This window comes from Sciurus carolinensis, chromosome 12 (genome assembly GCF_902686445.1).
Source record: "Sciurus carolinensis chromosome 12, mSciCar1.2, whole genome shotgun sequence".
NCBI lineage: Eukaryota > Metazoa > Chordata > Mammalia > Rodentia > Sciuridae > Sciurus > Sciurus carolinensis.
Genome location: NC_062224.1, coordinates 17,855,994 through 17,876,324, shown reverse-complemented (window position 1 = coordinate 17,876,324; position 20,331 = coordinate 17,855,994). Strand labels below are relative to the sequence as shown.

The 20,331-nt window shown below is 36.0% G+C and overlaps 1 protein-coding gene across 3 annotated transcripts in view; it reads left to right on the top strand.

The window, feature by feature from the left end:
- The window catches only part of Usp6nl (USP6 N-terminal like), a 141,673-nt gene extending 121,659 nt beyond the window's left edge, over positions 1 to 20,014 (top strand). For all 3 annotated transcript variants that reach the window (XM_047520704.1, XM_047520706.1, XM_047520705.1), the window contains 3 exons: positions 64 to 163; positions 3,194 to 3,346; positions 16,619 to 20,014. In XM_047520704.1, the coding sequence (XP_047376660.1) occupies positions 64 to 163; positions 3,194 to 3,346; positions 16,619 to 18,039 (1,674 nt within the window). In that variant the 3' untranslated portion in view covers positions 18,040 to 20,014. The remainder of the gene's footprint in view (positions 1 to 63; positions 164 to 3,193; positions 3,347 to 16,618) is intronic.
- Positions 20,015 to 20,331: the final 317 nt, after the last annotated feature.

Below are 20,331 nucleotides of genomic sequence, written 5' to 3'. Positions count from 1 at the left end.
TTTAATCACAAGATGAGGCAAACTGTTAATCATACTTCCATTTTGTTTTGCTTTTACTTACAGACTCCCTTTACACTAAACCTCAGAATATGGGATATCTACATCTTTGAAGGAGAAAGAGTTCTTACTGCTATGTCCTACACAATCTTAAAATTACACAAAAGTAAGAAAATGTTTTAACTGAAGATTTCATAAGAATCAAGACTTATTTTAACTTTGATGTGTCAGTCCCCACTGGGCTTCACATTCATTGTCCCAGTGTTATAAAAAATTCTTGAAAATCTTTGGGGAAGTTATCTTCAGTTGGTAGTTTACTTTCAATGGTTCTTTTTTTATACTAGATGCTGCCGGTATAGCAAATATCTTTAATTCTTTTCCCCTTTTAATTTCATTTTTACACTTGAGTGGTAGAATGAAATTTGTTGGTTTTACTAATTTTATTCTTAAGGATTGGTTTTCACGGGTCATCTTATTCTTTCATTGGTCTGAATTTCAAGTTTGTACTAGAACAGAGAGAACATTAGCCTCATGAGTTAAGGGTGCCACAGAGAATATTTCTGTTACTGTTACCTTCATTCAGGAAAAAGCTTGCAACTTCAAGTTCTAAATGGGGAACTTGTAGGTCAGCTGTGCTTGACCTTGTCATGGCCTTGGGGGCAAGTAAAGGCAGTGTCTATAGTTGCACAAATGTAGCAAGGATTGTTTAAAAAAAAAAAAAATTTAGTCTTAGTTGGAGTATTTCAAGGGCTCTGTAATTTGAATTGCTGTGCCTTACTTTAAAATCAAGAAATGAAGAATCATACTCATCTTTAAAGTCTTCAGTTCAACCTTAAGCATTATGTGACTCTTCTTAAAGCAATACAGAGGTGTGAATCACTGAAAGCTTTAGAACTTTATATAGTACTTCTTATCTAGTCCATACCACATAATTTAACATTCAGTGGATACTCTACTCTCTCATATTGTCCTTGAATGATCTGCTCAGCATCCCATCTGCAGTATGAGCCAGTTGAGTGTATGGGATTATGTTTATGGTTTTTCTCTCTCCTGTGCTTGGTGTTCTAAGTACATGCTAGGTACTTTGATGTAAGATTGTTTTGTTACCTACTTGGGCAGAGTGAACTTTAGGAGGGCCAGATCAACCACACTTTATCTAGGAATGAGAATGCCCAGTATAAGATACCTTTGTATTGTTTACTCTTTTCAAATAAAGGATTCCTTTCCCTTGTACTCAGCACCTGTTTCCCCAACACACAGACTCAAGCACCACAACAAAACCTTTGACAACAAATTGGCTTCCAAGACTCAGAGTTCTGTGTTACAACCAGGTGAAATTCCTCTTTCTTCTCTTCCCACCACCCCTCCTCCACTTCATTTACTTCCTTTCTTTCTGGATTATGAATAAAACGAGAGTGGAACAAAAATATAATTTTTATTAAGAGATATCAATGTTTCTGAAACAGTGAAAAAGTAGAAACATATTTCTTTGTAGCTCTTCTTAAATCATTTTTATTTATATGACTCTTGATCAATTTTGACAAGTAAAAAGTTTCTTTACCCTTTGTAAATAACTTTAAGCACAGCAATTTCTTTATATACTAGGATATCATTAGACTAAATAAACTATAGAGAAATCTGTCTGCTGCTCTATATTTTTCTTGGTTAGGGAAACAAAGCTCAGGGCTTAAATTACTTTACTTCATCACCATGTGAAGCCTCAAAACCTAAATGATAGTTGAGGGGTAGGGGGAGTGGAGAGATGTTGGCTAAGGGATAAAAAGTTTCAGTTGGACAGAAGGAGTAAGTTCTGGAGATCTATTGCACAGCCTGGTGACCGTAACTAATAACATTAGTATATATTTGAAAATTGCAAAGTAGATTTAAATGTTCTCATACAAAAATAAGTGTGTGTGATGATGGATATGTTAATTAGGTTGATTTAATCATTTCATAATAGTATATATATATCAAATCATCTTTGAAGATGATTTTGTAATAGACCATATTGTACACCTTAAATAGATGCAATTTTTTATTTGCCAATTAAAAAATAAAGAGCAAAACGGAAAAACCTCTTTTTTTGGGCACCTTGTCAATGGTTACCTGAGTGTTTTTTTCTTTCTTTCTTCCTCATTGCCTTAAAAATATTTAGAGACATTGTTACTAGAGGTTCATTGCAAAGTGATTTTAAATAGCAAAAATTCAGAAACAATCTCAATGTCCATCACTAGAAGACTAATTAAGCAAATTATAATGCATTCATTACATTGCACTATTATATCACTGTGAATAATGATGGTATAAAATGACATCTGTTGAAGTGAGAGATATCAGTGATTGAGATATATATATATCCTCACATCCCCAGCTATCTTTTGTATTTTATTTAGAGACAGGGCCACACTGGGTTGCTTAGGGCCTCGTTCAGTTGGCAAGACTGCTTTGACCTCATGATCCTCCTGCCTCAGCCTCGAGAGCCACTGGGATTATAGGCATGAGCCACCACACCTGGTAGTAGTGATATATTATTGAATGGGGAAAAAGCAAGAGGGTGAATAACTTGGAAAATATAATTTAGTTTTGTGAATTGATACACGTATGCACATGTGAATATACACATCTATGGATAGGGTATTGGGTAGTGTGATCTTAGTGGATTTTTACTTTCTGATTTGTGTCTGTAGTTTGAATTTTTTTCCAATGAAACTGCTTTCATAAACAGAAATAAACTCCACAAATTAATAACCTTTTTTAAAAAAAAGTTTGGAACTACTAATAAATACAAACTTAAAAGTGGATTTGCCTATGGCAGTTGGAGATTTATATCAATAAAAGGGAAAGGCCTCATGTCTTCCTGGGTGCCTTTCTATGTCTATTGTCACTAAGAAGCTCTTATTTGAGGTTACTATTAATGCCTAGGTGTGGTTACTCTTAAGCCAATGAGATGTTTGACAGTATTTGCCAGCTCCTTTTTCTACCAAGTAAGATTAACCTGTTTTTCTCTGTGACCATTTCAGGATCATTTAAAAAAAAAAAAAAAAATTCTTTTGGATATTCACAAGGTCATGTGAAAGTTGTATATGTCCTTTCAATGCCCTTTTAAAAAATGTACTATACTCCAATAGAGTATATTATCTTTTCAACTTTAAGTAACTGTTGACTTAGCATTTGCATTTCTGTCATCCTTTCTTAGAACATCTAATGAAATTGTCTATGGAAGAACTTGTAGAATTTCTTCAGGAGACTCTAGCAAAGGATTTTTTCTTTGAAGATGATTTTGTAATAGACCAACTTCAGATTTCTATGGCAGAACTAAAGCGGGCGAAATTAGACCTCCCAGAACCTGGTAAGAAATACCCCACCATTTTGTAACTAATCAAGATTAGAAGACATGGCACAATTAACACAGATTCTTTCTTTTTCAAAGAACAAGCATAATACTTGTAAAGAAATAATATAAGTGAATGCCTTACCAACTGTCTTTTTTTTTTTTTTTAAGTAAGTATAATGTTTATTTAAATCTATTATCTCCTAATGGAACAACTGTACTATTCCTACTTAAATTTATAAATTTGGTTAACAAATAATATTGTTATTCAGAAGTAACTATGCTGTTATTTAAACTAGTATAATAATAAGCACTTTTTACTTTCATCATCTCATTTTGTGAAACCATATACAATAGCAGAGCAAGTAAAGTCCTCCTTTATAGATCAGGAAACTCAAATAGGAAGCTACAGAACTACCAAATTGCATTAACAAGAGTAGAGTCTGGATTTTTTGATTATCAGTCCAGGGCTCTTGTAGGTAATATCTTTTATTCACTTTCTTCAACACATATTCCAGGACCTACTGTTAGACTTTCTGCTGGGGGATTTTCTGAGAATTTGAAAACTGAAGAGAAAAATGTGTTTCTTACTTTCAGGTGCACACAGGTGAGATTATTTACACAAATGATGGCAAAATGAATGGAGCAGTAATAGAGCTAGGTGCAAGGTAAATGGGGAGGGTGGGGAGCTTGAGGTGGAGAAAAAAGAAAATGTAGGAAGATTGTAGTAGGAGTAACTTTCAAGAGTTTTGACCAGATAGTACTTAAAAAGGTATGATATCCTGAGAAAAAGTTATTTTTTCCTTTTTCACCTTCACTGCAGTAGAGGGCGTGGCAAGAGGCTAGGGAAGTGGAAGATCATGAGCTAGAGTTGAAAAGTTAGTTATTTGTGCTCCCAGGTAGAGGTGTATTTGGCATTTCCTGATTCATGTCATCATGGGTGTATCTGTACAGAAGGAAAACAGAATTACACTAATGGAAAATGCATTTCCCCCTCAGTAAAAACTAAGATGCTCTACTTTTACTTACTTAATTGAGAAGGGTTTAATCAGCACTTCTGTGAGGTTTGGGGTCATCAGGATTGATTAGAAAACAACCCCTCACAGCATGCACAGTTGGGTTGAGCTTAGGCCTTGTGAAACCATTGCCTTTGCTAAGTGAGGTCAGCCACCCTTGTTCAGTCTAATAATGTCCATTTTCTACTAATTCTTTCCCGTAGCAGGAAATGCATTTGGAGCAGCAATTACTATACTCTTGGTATTGTGACGTTTAAATTTTAAATGTATTGCTCACTTTTTAAAAGAATTTAGTAAAATACACATATAAAGAAAAAATATTGCAGAACTGTTTAAATCTGAGATTAAGATTCAAAACCTGTGTAATGAAAATGGGATGGTGGTAATGATTTAGCATCTAATTAGCAGCAGGTGTTTTTCACAGTATTATTATGTGGCATATACTACAGTGACTCCCTCATTCGATCCTTAAAAATAACCCTAAGAAAAAGTGCTGGGCCTCACTTTACAGATGAGGAAACTCAGCAGTTTGTAAGAGCTTTTAACTAAGAAGCGATAGGGTGGGGCAGGGATTAAAGGGCCATGGTGGATAAGCACTACAAGAAGTCCGGGCTGATGCTGCAGAATCATCCTGCTGTGAAGGGAGCAGGAGAAGGGGGCTCTGTTCTTCCCAGCACAGCACCTCTCCTTCTTCTGTAGTGCTACTACTGCAACATTTACTTCCGGATTTTTTTTTTTTTTGGTCACTTGGCCTTCCCAAATTGTGAACTACTTATGGAACATTGTAATTTAAGAGGACTCTGATGGCCCTCAGTACATTTTGTTTCCTTCATGGAACTGTTACGAATTCCGTACCTACCCATCCCAGCCCCTAGTCACGTTCCATGTAAAAACCTGGCCATTGACACTGCAGGTGGACAGCGCTGCCAGAGCACCATGTCCTATGGCCACATGCACGAGGGTCACTGCTGTAGCTGTCATCAAGATGAGGAGAACACAGGCAGAGTAGCAGCCAGGGTCTCCTGGGTTCCTCAGGGGGTGATTTTGTCTTTGTTATAAGTTGCATCTTTTTTTCCCCATTTTTTTCTAACTAGTTAGAAAGGCGTTTGGCATTTTTTATATTATTTTTGTAACTACTACATGAATGTTTTCTTTGCTTTTTGAATATACAATTATATCTTCAAAGAATAGTGGTTTTTCTTCTTTTCCATATTCATGCTTCTTATTCTTTTTTCAAATCAAAGTATCCAGCTATTTCTGGATTTAACTATTGTTGTTGTTTTTATATGTTCATTTTATCTATGTTTGTCTTATGATTTCTATTTAACTTTTTGCAAACATATTTTATTGTGAAAATTTTCAAACATACAAAAAGTAGATCACCTTCCCATGAGCCTATCACTCAGCTTATTGAATGTTTTGAAAGTGAAAATAAAGACATCAGGATACTTCACCTCTTCTGCCCAACCATGGTGCCATGGTCACATCAACAAAGTAAAGGTGTGATTCCCCAATGTCAGCTCATGCCAGTTGCTTGTTGAATGTTTCCACTTGTCCCCAGACTGCCTTTTTAACTGTTTTTCTCAGCAGATTTATTCAAGAGTCACCCTTTGTGTTTGATGTGCTTCTTCAGACTCTTGACTTGGTACAGTGTGCCTCTCCTCTTACCCACCTGCTTTTCCTTTCTCCTTTCTTCCTTCCCTCTTTCTTCCTTCCCTCCTTCCTTCCTCCCATCCATCCTTCCCTCCCTCCCATTGCATAGAGGTCAGTCCAGTTATCATGTGTAATATCCCATGTTCTGGAGTTGTCTAGTTTTTCTTTTGCAATGTCATTTAACTTGTTCCTCTAGCATCTGTATGTTCTGCAAACTAGAAGTTAGATATAGCAGTTTAATTAGATTAAGATTAAACAGGAGGCACATAGTGACTAGATTTTTTTGGTTTTTGTTTTTAACTATGAATGATGCTGAGTTTGGCAGTTAGGACCAGATTAATTAAAAAATTTTAAATAAACCTTTATTTTTAAAAAATACCTTTTCAATTGGCAAGTAATTTATGGCTTAATGTTCATATACTCAGTTTCCTTTAACCTTTCCCTTAATGGTTCAAGTCTCCATTGATAATCCTTGCCTAAATTAAATTTTGGGGCATACTTTCTTCTGTAACAAAGAGCTTTCCCGCCTTCATCAACTATAGCTTTTTGGTTACCTTAAATTGTAATTCCTACTGAAAAGGTAGAATAAATGCTTAATTTTTTTTTCTTCCTACTGATCTTTTCTTCTTTTATGTTCTATTCAAATGAAACTGGTGGCAGAGCTTTTGTGAAAAGTGAGTCATTTTGGTTAGAAACCCTGTTTTTCTATTGTGCCTGCTAATTTGGCCAAAAATTATAGCTTATGGCATATGTAGAAGAATCAAGAGATTTTTTCTTAGAATAATTGAGAGCCACTTTCAAATTTATCTTTTATAAAGTATCAGAAAATATGAAACTGAAGGAATTTTTTTAAGTAAACATTTTGTTGTTTTTGGCTCTGATACATGTGCTTTTTTTCCCCTAGAGAAATTTGGACTTTTTATTTTGTTCATAGAAAATGAACTTTGCTGGTTTCAACATTGCATTTTCTCCTTTGTAGGTTTTTTGTACTGGTAGTGACAGTTTTTGACTGGAACGTAGGAAGAAAACACTCATTCGTGCTCCACCACAGTGGCACTATTCACGCATCACAACTTGAAATTGTTTCATGCTCAGTCCAGAGAACTGCTCTGTCTTAGTCTTGCTCTGATCTCTGCCTCCCTACCCATTCCTTCCTTCCTTCCCTTTTTTCTTCATTGGTTTCTTTTCTTGAGCTGTCTTTAAAATGAGCCACATAAAGTTGTTTATTGTGCACACTGTCTCTGGGCAGTTCAGCTTCCCACAGTCACAGCAGTCTCAGATGATTTCCAAGTCTGTACGCACAACCAAGATCTTGGTCCTGGGAACTTCTGAGTTCTGACCTGTTTTGCCAGTACTGTACGTGATGATCTTCACCTGCCTGCCCCTCAGATACTACAGACTGGATGTCTAACTGAGTCGGTTATCTCCCTACCCAACCTCTGAAGCTTTCCCTATTTCTCTTCTGTATTTCCTGTTGTCACAAAGTGGTCAACACCCATCTTTTCTTTCTCTCTGCTGTCTCCACCCAGTTAGTTACTATGCAGTAGCTCATCAAGTTGTCTTTTAGTTCTTAACATATCTAACATTTCTCTCCCAGAGCAGCAGCATCATAAACTGGGGCCCCTGGCTCCAGTGTCCCTTCCTCACAGAACCAGAGTGGTGGTGTGAAATGCCCATTCCCTCCTAGGGCAGTGCAGTGCTTATGGGAGAAAATCTAAAGCCCATGGTTCAGCATTAAAAAAACTCTTCTTGTCTTCTTCTTTTCCCACTTCATCCTCCCCACCTTCCCAGAACCATCAGGCAGCATAATAGTAATGATAACAGCAAACTGTTAGACTCCTTGCTGAATGATTGATATGCAGTTTTTTCCCCAACAAAAATAACATTCCTTTGGAATGGATATTTGTTAATGAAAGTTTGCTTTAATTTTTTTGTTTTGTTTTTACTTTGAAGAACAATTTTCTATACACAGGTTTATTTAGATTTTTAAAGTTAGTACTTTGTTTATTCAAGTAGAAAATTAGGAAACGTGTTTTTTCTTTGTTTCATTCAGTTTAAAAGTTACCATAGAGCAGGGGGTGTGGCTCAGTGGTAGAGTGGTTGCCTAGCATGTGAAAGCCCTGGGCTCCCATTTCTAGTATGGGGCGGGGGAGCCTACTATTTTTAAATTTTGAAAATTTTAACATTCCCTTCTAAAGAAATTTTAGTTACGTTTTAAATTGTATTTATAAATCTGATATGTCCAATTTCACTTAAATAATCAGTTTTCACTTTGAAAACAAAGCTTCCAATTTTACAGTAACTCATAAATCTAATTTACAGGTAAGAATATGCCAAACATTAAATTTCTTAAATATTTCTATATTGCTTGAGAGTTTAAAATCAAAAGCTCAGATCATGGTTCATTTACATATTTTATATTGGCATGAAAAGGCTAATTATGGTCAAATTCTCATAAATATTAATATGTAAAATAAGCAATATATGAAATACAAGTAGATCTCTTAATGCAAAAAAATACAGAATTGATCACGTATTTGATTCTAAAGAGAATCCAATTAATCAAGTTAAAGAACTTGTCTGTACTTAGTTCTAGATCTTCGGGAATTGAAAGATGTTTTTTTCATATAAATTTGGGATACCTAGAGGAACTATAAACTAGGACACCATCTGAATTCTTGGCAGTGACCTCAACTTGAGGCTGCCTCGCTTTCCGTTTTCACAAGGTCGATGCCATTGGGCAGTTTTTGTACCAGGATCTAGCTGTCGTAGATTCCAGTTGCACTCTGCCTCCTCCTTCCTTTTCAAGGAAGACCTCATCTTCCCACCTGGTGTACTGGATTTTCATTTCTTTGGTTTTTTATCTTTACCTTATACTTTTAGAGATCTTTGAACTTTATGGAATAATATGTTCTTTTCATTTGTTTCTTATTTGTTAAGGCCATAATTCTTACATTGTCATTTACTTTAATTTTTAGTAGTTTTCATTGTAATTTTGCCATCAGTTATTATCAGTAACTTGTAGAAGAGGAAACTTGGTCTTCCAGGTTAAGTACTCACCTAAGGTCATACATTTATAAGTGACAGGCATTTCAGTTGCCCCCAAGCCTGATTCCAAAGCCAGTGCTGTACATGACACCAAAATGGGTACTACTTAGAGGTCACAGTTAAAGGGGTTAAAGGTGGGGAGAGGCTGCTTATTCACAGTAATATGCTTTTCCTCCAGGAATGTTCCTAATAATTTCCAGTTGTTTTTCATCATTCTGCTAAGTTTTCGCAATGTGGCTTCAGCATCATTACTTTATTGAAGGCTTCTCAGTGAGCCCCCCGATCTTTCCAAACCCACGGAATTTGATCACCTGTATTTTGTTCCTGAACTGAATTCAGCATGATCCTTACCTCACACTTCCAGTGCTTGGCCCCTTGTGTTAGTACATCTCTTGCATGGAGTGAGTTCCTTGAGAACAGTAACCACAATTCTGCATTATTGGCATGAAGGCAGTGCTTGGCATATAGTTGACACTCAAGTTTTTTTTTTTTCCCCACCTGAAATGAATGAGGTTTTAATTGTTTTAGGTAGTAAAAATCTGTCTACAGAAGGTTAGCACAAAGCAGTTTTTTGGAGTGATGAATCATTCTGTGTTGTTTGTACACAGAAGTCAATTTTATTGTGTGTTAAAATTTCTGAGCCTGGAGGAGTGGTTGATGGTAGAGTACTTGCCCAGCATGCAGCACTACAGTGGGGGGTAAGGGGATGCCCACTTTTAAGAGGGTTTGAGTGAGTTTTCATTTTTATCTATATAAATCAGTGTTCCACACACTGTACTTTTTATGTGTGTGAATTGAAACTCTAGGGAACACAAAATGTGAATTGTTAAAGTTAAATTATTTCACAGATTTGTTGAATTGTGTGGTCTGAATAGGTTTACAATGAGAAATTTGTTAATAGTTATGTCCTTTGTTTCCCTTGTCTTTTAAAGGCTGATCTGCTGAAAAGAAAGTCAGTCCTACAAGCTTAACTACAATAACTGTTTTTCTTTTAATCACCTTGTTAAAGGCTTTAGTAATGTTTGAACTGTGTATTCTTCTGGCTAATGGGTAAATTAAATAAAATAATTTGCAATTCAGTTACATATATTAAGTCAATAATTTTGTGAGAATATTATAAAACTCAGTTGGACTTAATATTTGATCTGGAGGGTATAGGGTAACCGAATAGTTGAACAATTCTCCCGGCAGTCACTTCCCACCATTTCTTACTGAAAACTGCTGGAACAGACCAAGTATGTATTTTCAGTTGTTGCAGTTTTAAAGTAGAACATTGCTCAGGGAGCATGATCAGCACTTTATGTTATTATGTCTCCTGGGGTGAAAAAAACTGCTCATGCCTCCAAGGCAGTTCATCTGCGGATCTTGTAGTTGATGTGGTGTCCACTGGGTGGTGACAGAGACCTGAGTAAGACCAAAGGTGCATCAGCCTATAGGGATTTAAAAGGGGACCCTTTCCTTTATCTTTTTGGAGAAAAGGTATTCTGTTGACTTCTTTTTTTTTTTTTTTTAAGAGAAAAATAATGTTTGAATTGCCTTTATTCTAAAATGCATCTTGTTACATTTCTTCCGTTTTGTTTTGTTTGGTTTGGTTTGGTTTGGTTTGGAACAGATTACTCTTAATTACTAGCACTGGCATAAAAATACCTGCCACTTAATATGTATGACCAAACACTGGTTAAAAGTACCATTAATGTGATATCTTCACAAAAACCTTTCCCTTAATTAGGGCAATAATTCTTCAACTCCTGTTTTTTGAGGAGGGAGAAGGGGAACATGAAATTTTAGACATGAAGCTGAGTTAAAAACATGAGTGGAGTGAGCAGCAGCAATATTATACCTATTAAAAAGAGCCCAGGCTGAGGGCACAGGTGATTCCTGTACATACACAGCTGCTATGCTGGAGTCTTTTACTTACAGTTAGTTGCCTAGAGGTGAAAAGAGACATTTAAACCAACAAAGACCAGCACACTATTGGTGTGCTTGTATATGTATGGTAGTTCAAGTAAGATAGCTCTAAAAGGAGATTGTTTAATGATTTATTTGAATCAAATTTTGTGCAGAAAAAAGTAGAGCATATCATTAGCTTGTAAAAATAATACTAGTGATGACAGAGGGATCAGAATGGGAAAATTTGAATACATATTGATAAGAGGAACTTGAAGCCAGAGGAACCCAGTGTGTGACTATAAGACCAGTTACTTGTTGAAGTGAGGGTGTTCTGGAATATTCCATTTGACTAAGTGAACTTGAGATGAATTTGCTGTGACTACCAGTCATCTCCGAAAAATCGCAGAACCAAACAAATGTTTAAAGGATGGAGATGAGAAAAATGTAGTTCCTCATTTTAAAAGGAATAAAAGTTAGATAATGTAAATTCTGAATCAGTAAGTGTGATGTCTAAGGCAAGAATCAATAAATGGATTAATTGAAAAATGGATTTTTTGAGCACTTACCCACCAAAGAAGGTGACCATTAATCATGGTTCCATGAAGACTGCCATGCCTGATTAATCTGATTTCATCGTTGGTTAGGGTAGCTCACTTCATGAATCAGAAAAATGCTGTTAGCTTAGTATAGTTAGGTAAAGATAATGTGTTTCACAAAGTCATGACACTTTTAGGAATGAACTAGAGATACTGCTTGTAGGTCATACACCAAAAGGCCAAATTCATATCATCCTACCTATTGAAGATATATATTCTGTGCTTTTAGACTCTATACTTCTTTACTGTGTAAGCAATACATGTTCATAGTAGAAAATTTATAGCGAAAATAATAATAATCCAGTCTAAGAGGAATTTTTTAGGCCTAACCACCACTATCCCTTATAGTCATTTTTGTAGACATATATAGATTTGTGCCTGTATTTTGGTGGGTTATACTGCTTTTATAACTTGCTTTTTTCCTGATTAATGTTAAAAATATATTAGCATAGCAATATATTGCTGAGTTTATTTTATATTCCATAACTTATTTTACCACATTTGTTTCATGATTTCAAAACTCTTCGAGTATATAATTTTTCAAAAACAGTGCAGTGTGGAATATTCTTATAGCAAACATTTTACATGTGCCTTAATTATTAAATTTTCAAAGGTGAAATGCTAGATCAAAAGCTTCAGTATGCATTGTCAAATTGGAGAATTTGTTTCTCCAAACCCACAATAGTGAGATATACTAACTTCAGAAGTACTTTAACTTGTACTTCACTGATAACTCATGGTATATTTACCTTCTTTCTTCTGTGAGTTTCCTGTTCACATTCTTTATTTAGTTTTCTATGTGGGACACTTCGTTTTCTTACTGATTTTATTAAGAGTTTGTTATATTTTATATTTTAAGAAGTTAAGGTGCTCCATCTTTTATCCTACTCAGTTCGGTTTTTGTAATCATTTATTTAGATGAAAGACTTGATACACAGTGTTTAGATTTGTGGGTGGCGTTACATGGTTACATGGCATTACATGGGGAGGTATAATTGTTAAATTTCAGGGAGATCTCACATTAAAATGAGTCAAAATTAAGATAAACTTGGGTAGGAATCAATACGTACTTTGAATTTGTCTAAAAATAATAGAGCATTGAGTAATAATAAGTTACTAAATATCTGCTCTATTCCAAGAAATATGCTGGACTTCTTGTTCATATAAACTCCAATCCTTATGGCATATATAAATTCATTTATAAAAAAGAAATCTTAGACTGGGAAAGGTTACATTACTTATACAAGTTCAAAATGGGAGCCAGGATTCAAAATCAGGTCATTTGTTCCTGTTAGCTGTGCTGTTCACACTAACCTTGGACATATGCAAGATTTGGGAAACAGTGTTTGTGAAAAGGGTCAGCAAGACAATGTGAGGACCAGAACAGCAAATCCATTTTCCATTACAAAGATCTCGATAAGGGAAGTAATCACACATTTTATTTTGTTCACTTAGTACAAATAAAGAATATTGCTTAAATGCTTGACCACCACACTTTAAAAGGGTACCATTTTTGGATGGGGTGTGGCCACTGTTGGAGTGCTTGTGAAGCATGTTCTAGGCCCTGGGTTCTATCCCCTGCACTGCCAAGGAAAGGGAAGTGGGGTACACTTTCGTGTCCCTCATCATCAAAAACTAGCTAACCCTGAGTGTCTGTGGAAAACACTTTGGAAAGCCAACCTGAAGTTGACCATTCCCAGCAATATGGAATCTGCAAAGTTTTGAAAACTCTAGATTCCTCTGTGGATTTGTTACTACCCCAGTCTGTCTTCCACGTTTGCTTCAGTCAGTTGTCTTTTTGACGTAGTTATATAAAATAAATTTTGATCACTATAGTTGGTTTCATTACATTGTTGACAATAAAAATGTGCCAAAACCATAAGAATAAATGATAAATAATAAGTGACTTTTTGCTAACAGAAAAGGCAGTCCATAATTTTTAAAAATTGAAATAAATCAATTTTGAGACTTAGGATATAGACCTAAGGATAACTACTCTTTGAAACAGCTAATTTCAGATGAATTAAGTTTCATGAATTGTGAATTGATGAAGATTGAAATGTTAGAAGCAGTCTGTGGGCATCTGCAGTCAGGCTGAGAGCACTGAGCCTCCACCCACAGTGTGGTTCCAGGGAAAACATGTGCACAGCACAGTAGCTGCTCAGTTTGAGATCTGTTCTACTCTGCTTTTTTTTTAAAATTCTGCTATGGAGGATTTTTTAAACATTTAACATGATTTTATGTGAACGAAAAGTTGATGGTTCTCTCTGCAGACTGCCAGCAGCCAGTGAATAAAGAAGGGGACAGCCAAAGGACTCAGCTGAAGATCTTTGCAGCAAATCCAGTTTTGTCCTTGTGGCAGCACATTTTGTGGGTGTGACTTGACCATTCTCTGGTGCCACGGTTTTCCTTTGCTTTTAAATGTTTATGCTTTCATTGGGTTCCTCCTCACCAACCTGTAAAGGGTATTTTGGTGATTAACTGATACTGTTATCCTGATGAACTGTCAACCAGCCATAAGCTAGCCAATCAGTTTACTGTATTCTGCTTACAAAATTGTCAGAGAGAGGAAACCAAAAGAAAGTTCATACATTCAGTTTTTCTGTTACATAGGTTGGTTCATTCGCTTATTCGGTGGTGCTGGGAATTAAAAACCCAGGGCCTCACGCATGCTAGCCTAGTGCACTGCCACAGAGCCACACTCCAACCCTCTGTTATTTAGGTGTTTATGTCTTCTTGATGATTTTTTTTTGTTGGAATTATTTGCCAACAGGGAAGAAGGAATTAATATGTTTATCTGGGATTAAGAAGATAACTATTCGTAAAGCTGATAAAACTTTTTGGAGACTCTGGAGCAGTTTTATTTTTATTGCTCATTAGCTTTTTTTTTTTTTTTTTAAATATTTTTTTAGTTGTTGATGGACCTTTATTTTTTATTTGTTCATATGTGGTGCTGAGACTCGAACCCAGTGCCTCACACATGACAGGCAAGCGCTCCACCACTGAGCCACAACCCCAGCCTGCTCATTAGCTTTTAACCTGAAAAACTGCTTATGGCTATTCTTGATTTGGGCTACATATGAATCAGCTTTCTCAATTCCATGTATTTCGTATGTTGACTAGTGAGAAACCAGACTAGCAATGCTGTGGTCATTTCACATACAACACTCGTAAAGCAAAGAAAACTCTTCTGAATAACAAGCATTTTACGTTTTGGGTTATCACTTGAAATAATTTTCTACATATCATAAAATAATTTCATTATAAAAAGACAAGAGCAATGTTGATATGCCAACTATTGCTGAATGAATGGTATTGTCGCTGTCATTAAACCACTCTGTTCATTCCCTTACAGTTCCCATCTAACACACTGAGCAAGCATGTAGACTCTTCCCTAAAAATGTATCCCAGAAACAAACCTCTTCTCACTGCTTTTTGCCCCATTTATAGTATAGGGTAAAGAACAAAACTTCTAAAATCAACTCTGGGTCTGCTGCTTACTAGCCTTGAACTCTTCAACAAATTAATCTTTGTCTCAGGCTTCTCATCTATTCAAAAACCAAAAACCAAAACACAGTAGCGACCAGGGTTCTCTGCCATATGTACAGCTTTTGAGCAGTGACAGATTCATGTCGAATGTTTCATAGTATTAGCAGTTATTGTTACCATTATCATCTTTAATGATTACCACAATCTAAGTCTAATCTGCCATTTAATGTGATCTTTCTAAGGTAAACATCAGCTCCTGTAACTCCCTGCTGAAAAGCCTCTAGCGTTTTTCTTTTAACTCCACACAGATTCCTAAGTCCTCATTGTAGTCAGTGTCCTTTGTGAGGTGGCTCTGTGGGTCCTCTGGCCTTGTACCTGGGGGGTTCTCTGCCTTTCTCCTTCTCTAGGCCTTTGTTCAGAGGGCCTTGTTCTTGATGGTTCTCTTCACTGTGCTGCCCTACCCTGATTGTTTTAACTGCTTTTTCTACGTTTCTGAGACTGCTTTCCCATGTACAAAACACAGAGGACCATGTCTCTCAGGGGCCCTTGGGTTTTGAGATCTGCCTGGTCAAAGGAAGAAGAAAACAGGCTTACCTGGGAGCCTGATGATGAATCGACAGGGTTTATTAACATCAAGACTTGAGCTCACAATAATAAGAACACTGTCTGTGTTCTCACTAACGGGGCTGTTGCTCAGCACGGGGACCAGTGCAGAGTGTAGCTATTGTAGCTAAAGTAGCTATTGTTGGATTTTTTTTTTCAAGTGACAATACATTATTTTGTAGTAACAGGTGAAAAACAAGTTGAAATTTTTGCAAATGGAGCCAGTTGTTTTTTCATGATGGTATTTACTGACTACCTGTGTTATAATAGATCAGCTTAAAACACTTCATACTAAATGACCAGTTCATTTCACCTTTATTTAATTCCTCATGAATTTTCTGTTAATTACTTAAAATGTAAAACAAAACTTATACAATTTTCTTTCTTTAATTTTTTTTTCTCTTTTTGGATTTAAAGTAAGATCTTTTTAGAATTTAACTTCTGGTTAGAATTTTTTTTATCAGGAAATTGTACTAAGGAAGGTACTTTGACAGTACAGTAGGTCATCATTTGAATTTTAAATTTGACAGACATGCTTGAAGTTGATATGAAGTTTTACCGAGATTTTGAAACCATTTTAGTCGAGATAGGTTAAAGTGATATAATGTTAAGACACTGAATTACTCACCCTGCAGAATTGTGTTAGGAATGGAAATAGAATATCAGCTTTGCGTTCTTGAAAAAACATGTAACAATATGTCTGAACAAAATACAGGAATCATATTAGACAATTACAATGAATCTTGCTCATAATGTTACAAACTATTCCTACATATACACATTGCCTAATAAGATTTTGAGTTTTGGTATATTTTAATATTGGTCTTTCCAGAAAAAATACTTCTCAACAGTCATTAAAATTCCATGGTATGAAAGTATGTATATGTATGCATATGCTTGCACATGTAAAAAGCATGCAGCTATTAATGTGTACTTAAGTTGGATACTCTTTACTCAGGTATTTATTTTACTTATGAATTTATCTATCCCCTTAGGTAAAGAGGATGAATATCCAAAGAAACCTTTGGGGCAGCTTCCACCTGAATGTCATTCCATTGGCATTAATCACCTGAGCAATGGACAAAGGAGCGTTGGCAGGCCCAGTCCTCATATAAGCAGCAGAAGAGAAAGTGGATCATCACCTTCCAAAAAACATGAGCACTCACCCCACCATCATAATAGAACTGGTACTCCAGAAAGAGTCACACAGCTCAGGCAGAAGTCAGTAGATGAGGATAGTAAAAATCTTAAAGATGAGGCAGCTTTTCAAAGAAAACTTGCATTGGGTCCACAAGATGATTCTGGGCACTATAACCATGCAGCTGCTAACCAAAATAGCAATGCAACTTCAAATATCAGAAAGGAATTTATGCCCAAATGGAATAAACCCTCAGATATTTCAGCTATTGAAAGGACTGCCAAATATACCATTGAAGGCAAAAGTAGATCAGTGCACCCTACGCTTACTGTCACCATCCCAAGTTCTACTGATCCTCGGATATCAAACACAAGGCAGAAGATGAAGGTTTTGGATGTTGACGATGGGAAGCGAGGCTCCAATGCGTCCCAGTATGACAACGTACCTGGGAGTGAGAATGAAAATGGAACTTCTGCTGAAGAGGCACTAGAAAGGGCTTACTCTCACAGTCCAAGGAACATTGTTTACTCTAACAGCCCAAGAAAGCATGCTGAGCCAGGTTCTAGTCCATCAAAAGTAGCCAACAAGTTTACTTTTAAAGTCCAGCCTCCAAGCTACACAAGGTATCCACCCCAATTAGAAGGGGACGATCGAGGGACTGGGCACCCACCATCCTATAGCAGTCCCCCTATTTACCACGGAAATTCTCCAAAACACATCCCCACTGCTAACAGCAGCTTCGTACCTCCACAGATCAGTCCTGGGACTCAAAGTTATCCTTCCAGAAGACCTTATGGTTCTACTCTGTCAATGGATGTTTCTCCAGAGAAATCCTACAGCCGCCCAACACCTCTTGTACTACCATCCAGTCGAAGAGAAGTTCTTCCTGTTGATATTGGTGCTGGGGGATACTCAGGCAATTCAGGGTCACCAAAGAATGGAAAATTCATCATTCCTCCAGTGGATTATTTGCCAGATAACAGAAAATGGTCAGAAGTTAGTTATACATATAGACCTGAGATGCACGGACAATCATGGACTCGAGATACTAACCGTAGTCACTTAAGCAATTTACCAAAATATTCAGCCTTTCAACACGTACCCTTTCAGGACCATAATCTCCCAGCAGTTTCAGTAGAGAGTCCAGTGAGGTATAAAACTTCACCAGCTGGAGAAGATGCCAGTTCAGCTGGGTATCAGTATGCAGGGCCCTCACCTCCAGCATATCACTACAGAAATCGGGAGGGGCTTTCTGTTCAAGAATCAGTATTGCTGTGAGAATTTCTGTGTACTTGCAAAAGACAAGAGAATAGAAACCACACGAAACCTACATTGCTATGTTTGTAATTGCCAAAGCAGTATTTTATACTCCTAAACAACTCGCACAATTCTGATATATATTAGTAATAAGAATATGTAGAAGTTTTCATCCCACATGTAGATGCTACTCAAGATGAGCATTTTAAATTGCATCATCATTGTACCTATTAAAAAGAATTTAACCTGGAAACATAGCAATAGCATTTAGGATGCACGCACAATAATGATCCTTTACTCAGTTTCATTTATATCTTTCTCCAAAAACTGAACATTTTTATTCTTTTGGCCCATTCTGTTTTGGCTAATGTTAACAAAGCACTGAGAAACTGTAGAACAGATGTTTTTTAAGGCTATGTATAATATGTCTTTTAATAGATATTATAGGCATCTGTGCATACACATTTGAACACAGACTTGAAGAAAAAAAATTTTTTAAACTACTCTTACTCCAGATCTATGGAATAATATGATCTTTTTCTTTTTCTTAACTTGTCTTTTAGTCTAGGTTTTTCCCCCTCATGTTTTTAACCTGGGACCTAAACTGACTGAAGTTTGCCCTGACTTTGTGACTATAGTATCTCAGAATGCTCATCATTCTCCTTCAATGGCTGCCATTTTCTTTCAATCTGAAAATAAAGACATGGGAGAGAAAGGCTGACCACTTAATGGTGCTTAAAAATTAGAGCAGGTAGGTAAGTTTATGGCCAAAGGCACAGCGCTCCTTGTATCCATTTCCCCAGATCATTCTTAGTGTTGTTGTGCTCCTGGCTCTGCTCTTACTTTTACAGTGTTCAGAGCACATGGTTCCTTGCCAGTTACCGGGATGCTGCAGGAGAAGTTGCAACTTAGCGATCATGCAGCACTCAAGGGGCAAAATGGAAGGCCTTTGAAGTTCATTTGAAAGAAGGATTAACAGTCTGGTTACTTCTCATTTCTGCCTCTTAAATTCTTGGAGGGCCTCACCTTGAAGGGCCCCAAGGCAGTTGTTTACATGATCATTTTCTGGCATTTTCTTTAAAGAATGTAATCAATGGATATTGCTGCAATTATCAGGCCATTACATTATTCATGTTAAAATTGTAAAAAAAAAATGATTCTAACTATTAATAGGTGTTTAGATCTTGATCTTTTTAAAAAATACAGTGTGACTTTCAAACTTTCAAAACTATTTTTTCTTTTCTGTGAAAAAACTTCAGGTTCATGGTTAAAACAATCAGTGATGTCTTTTAAAATATTCTATTACACTACAGTTACCAAAACACTGACAAAATTTTGGGCACTCCAAGAATGTTGTTTTTAATTGGAGAACTTGTTTTGGACATTATTGTGCTCATATTAGAATACAAAAAGTTAGAAAGTAACATAGATGGCTCTTCCTGTTGCAAGTTGGAGCTCTTAAGTTTTTGAGGTACAAAAGTATGTCTTAAAATGCAAATAACATTTGTTTAGCTAGTGAATGTGACAATATTTTTATGTATATAATGAGTCTAATGTAATTTTAATCAACTTGGTAATGATGTTTTTAAATGGCAAAACAAATGCAGTGTATTAGAGCCAAACACTACACTGAAGCTCAAACTCCTGATAAAATAACAGGTTCTTGATTTAGATCATGTGGAAGCTGAGAAATAAATGTGTATAAAAATGTGCTAAGGATAGTAATTCCAATTTTTAAACTATGATTCTGTGACTTGTAATGAACCAAGCTGTACAATTTAGTTTATGAAAGCAGCACCCAAGCTGCTCTGAAATATATATATATATATATCAACAGTGGTAAATACTGCAGATTTTATATATATATGCAAAAAATATATATATACACACACACACTATTTTCTTATGTCATCTATGACATTTTTTATCTGTATACTTTTTTTGATGTGATTGTTTTTAACATGCTAAAAGTAATAAGTGTATTTCGTTTTGTGTCTTTTATGTGCATTTTTAAAATGTGGCAAAATGCTGCATCCCTGATGCTTCTAAGGCTCCTTTCCAATTGAGTGATGTTGCCCAGTGTCCACCACGTTACTTTATATGCTGCAGTTCTGTGTTTTGTGTTTTATTAATTTCCAGTAAGACTGTATTTAGAACTACATCATCTTTCCCTTATTTAATGACAATATTGACAATAAGATATTATTTCCAGTCTTCCCTTTTACAAAATGTAGCTGTGTTCATTTATTAAGCAGAATTTAATTTGAAATTATTTTGCCACCATACAATTTTACTCTTTCAAATTTATTTTTT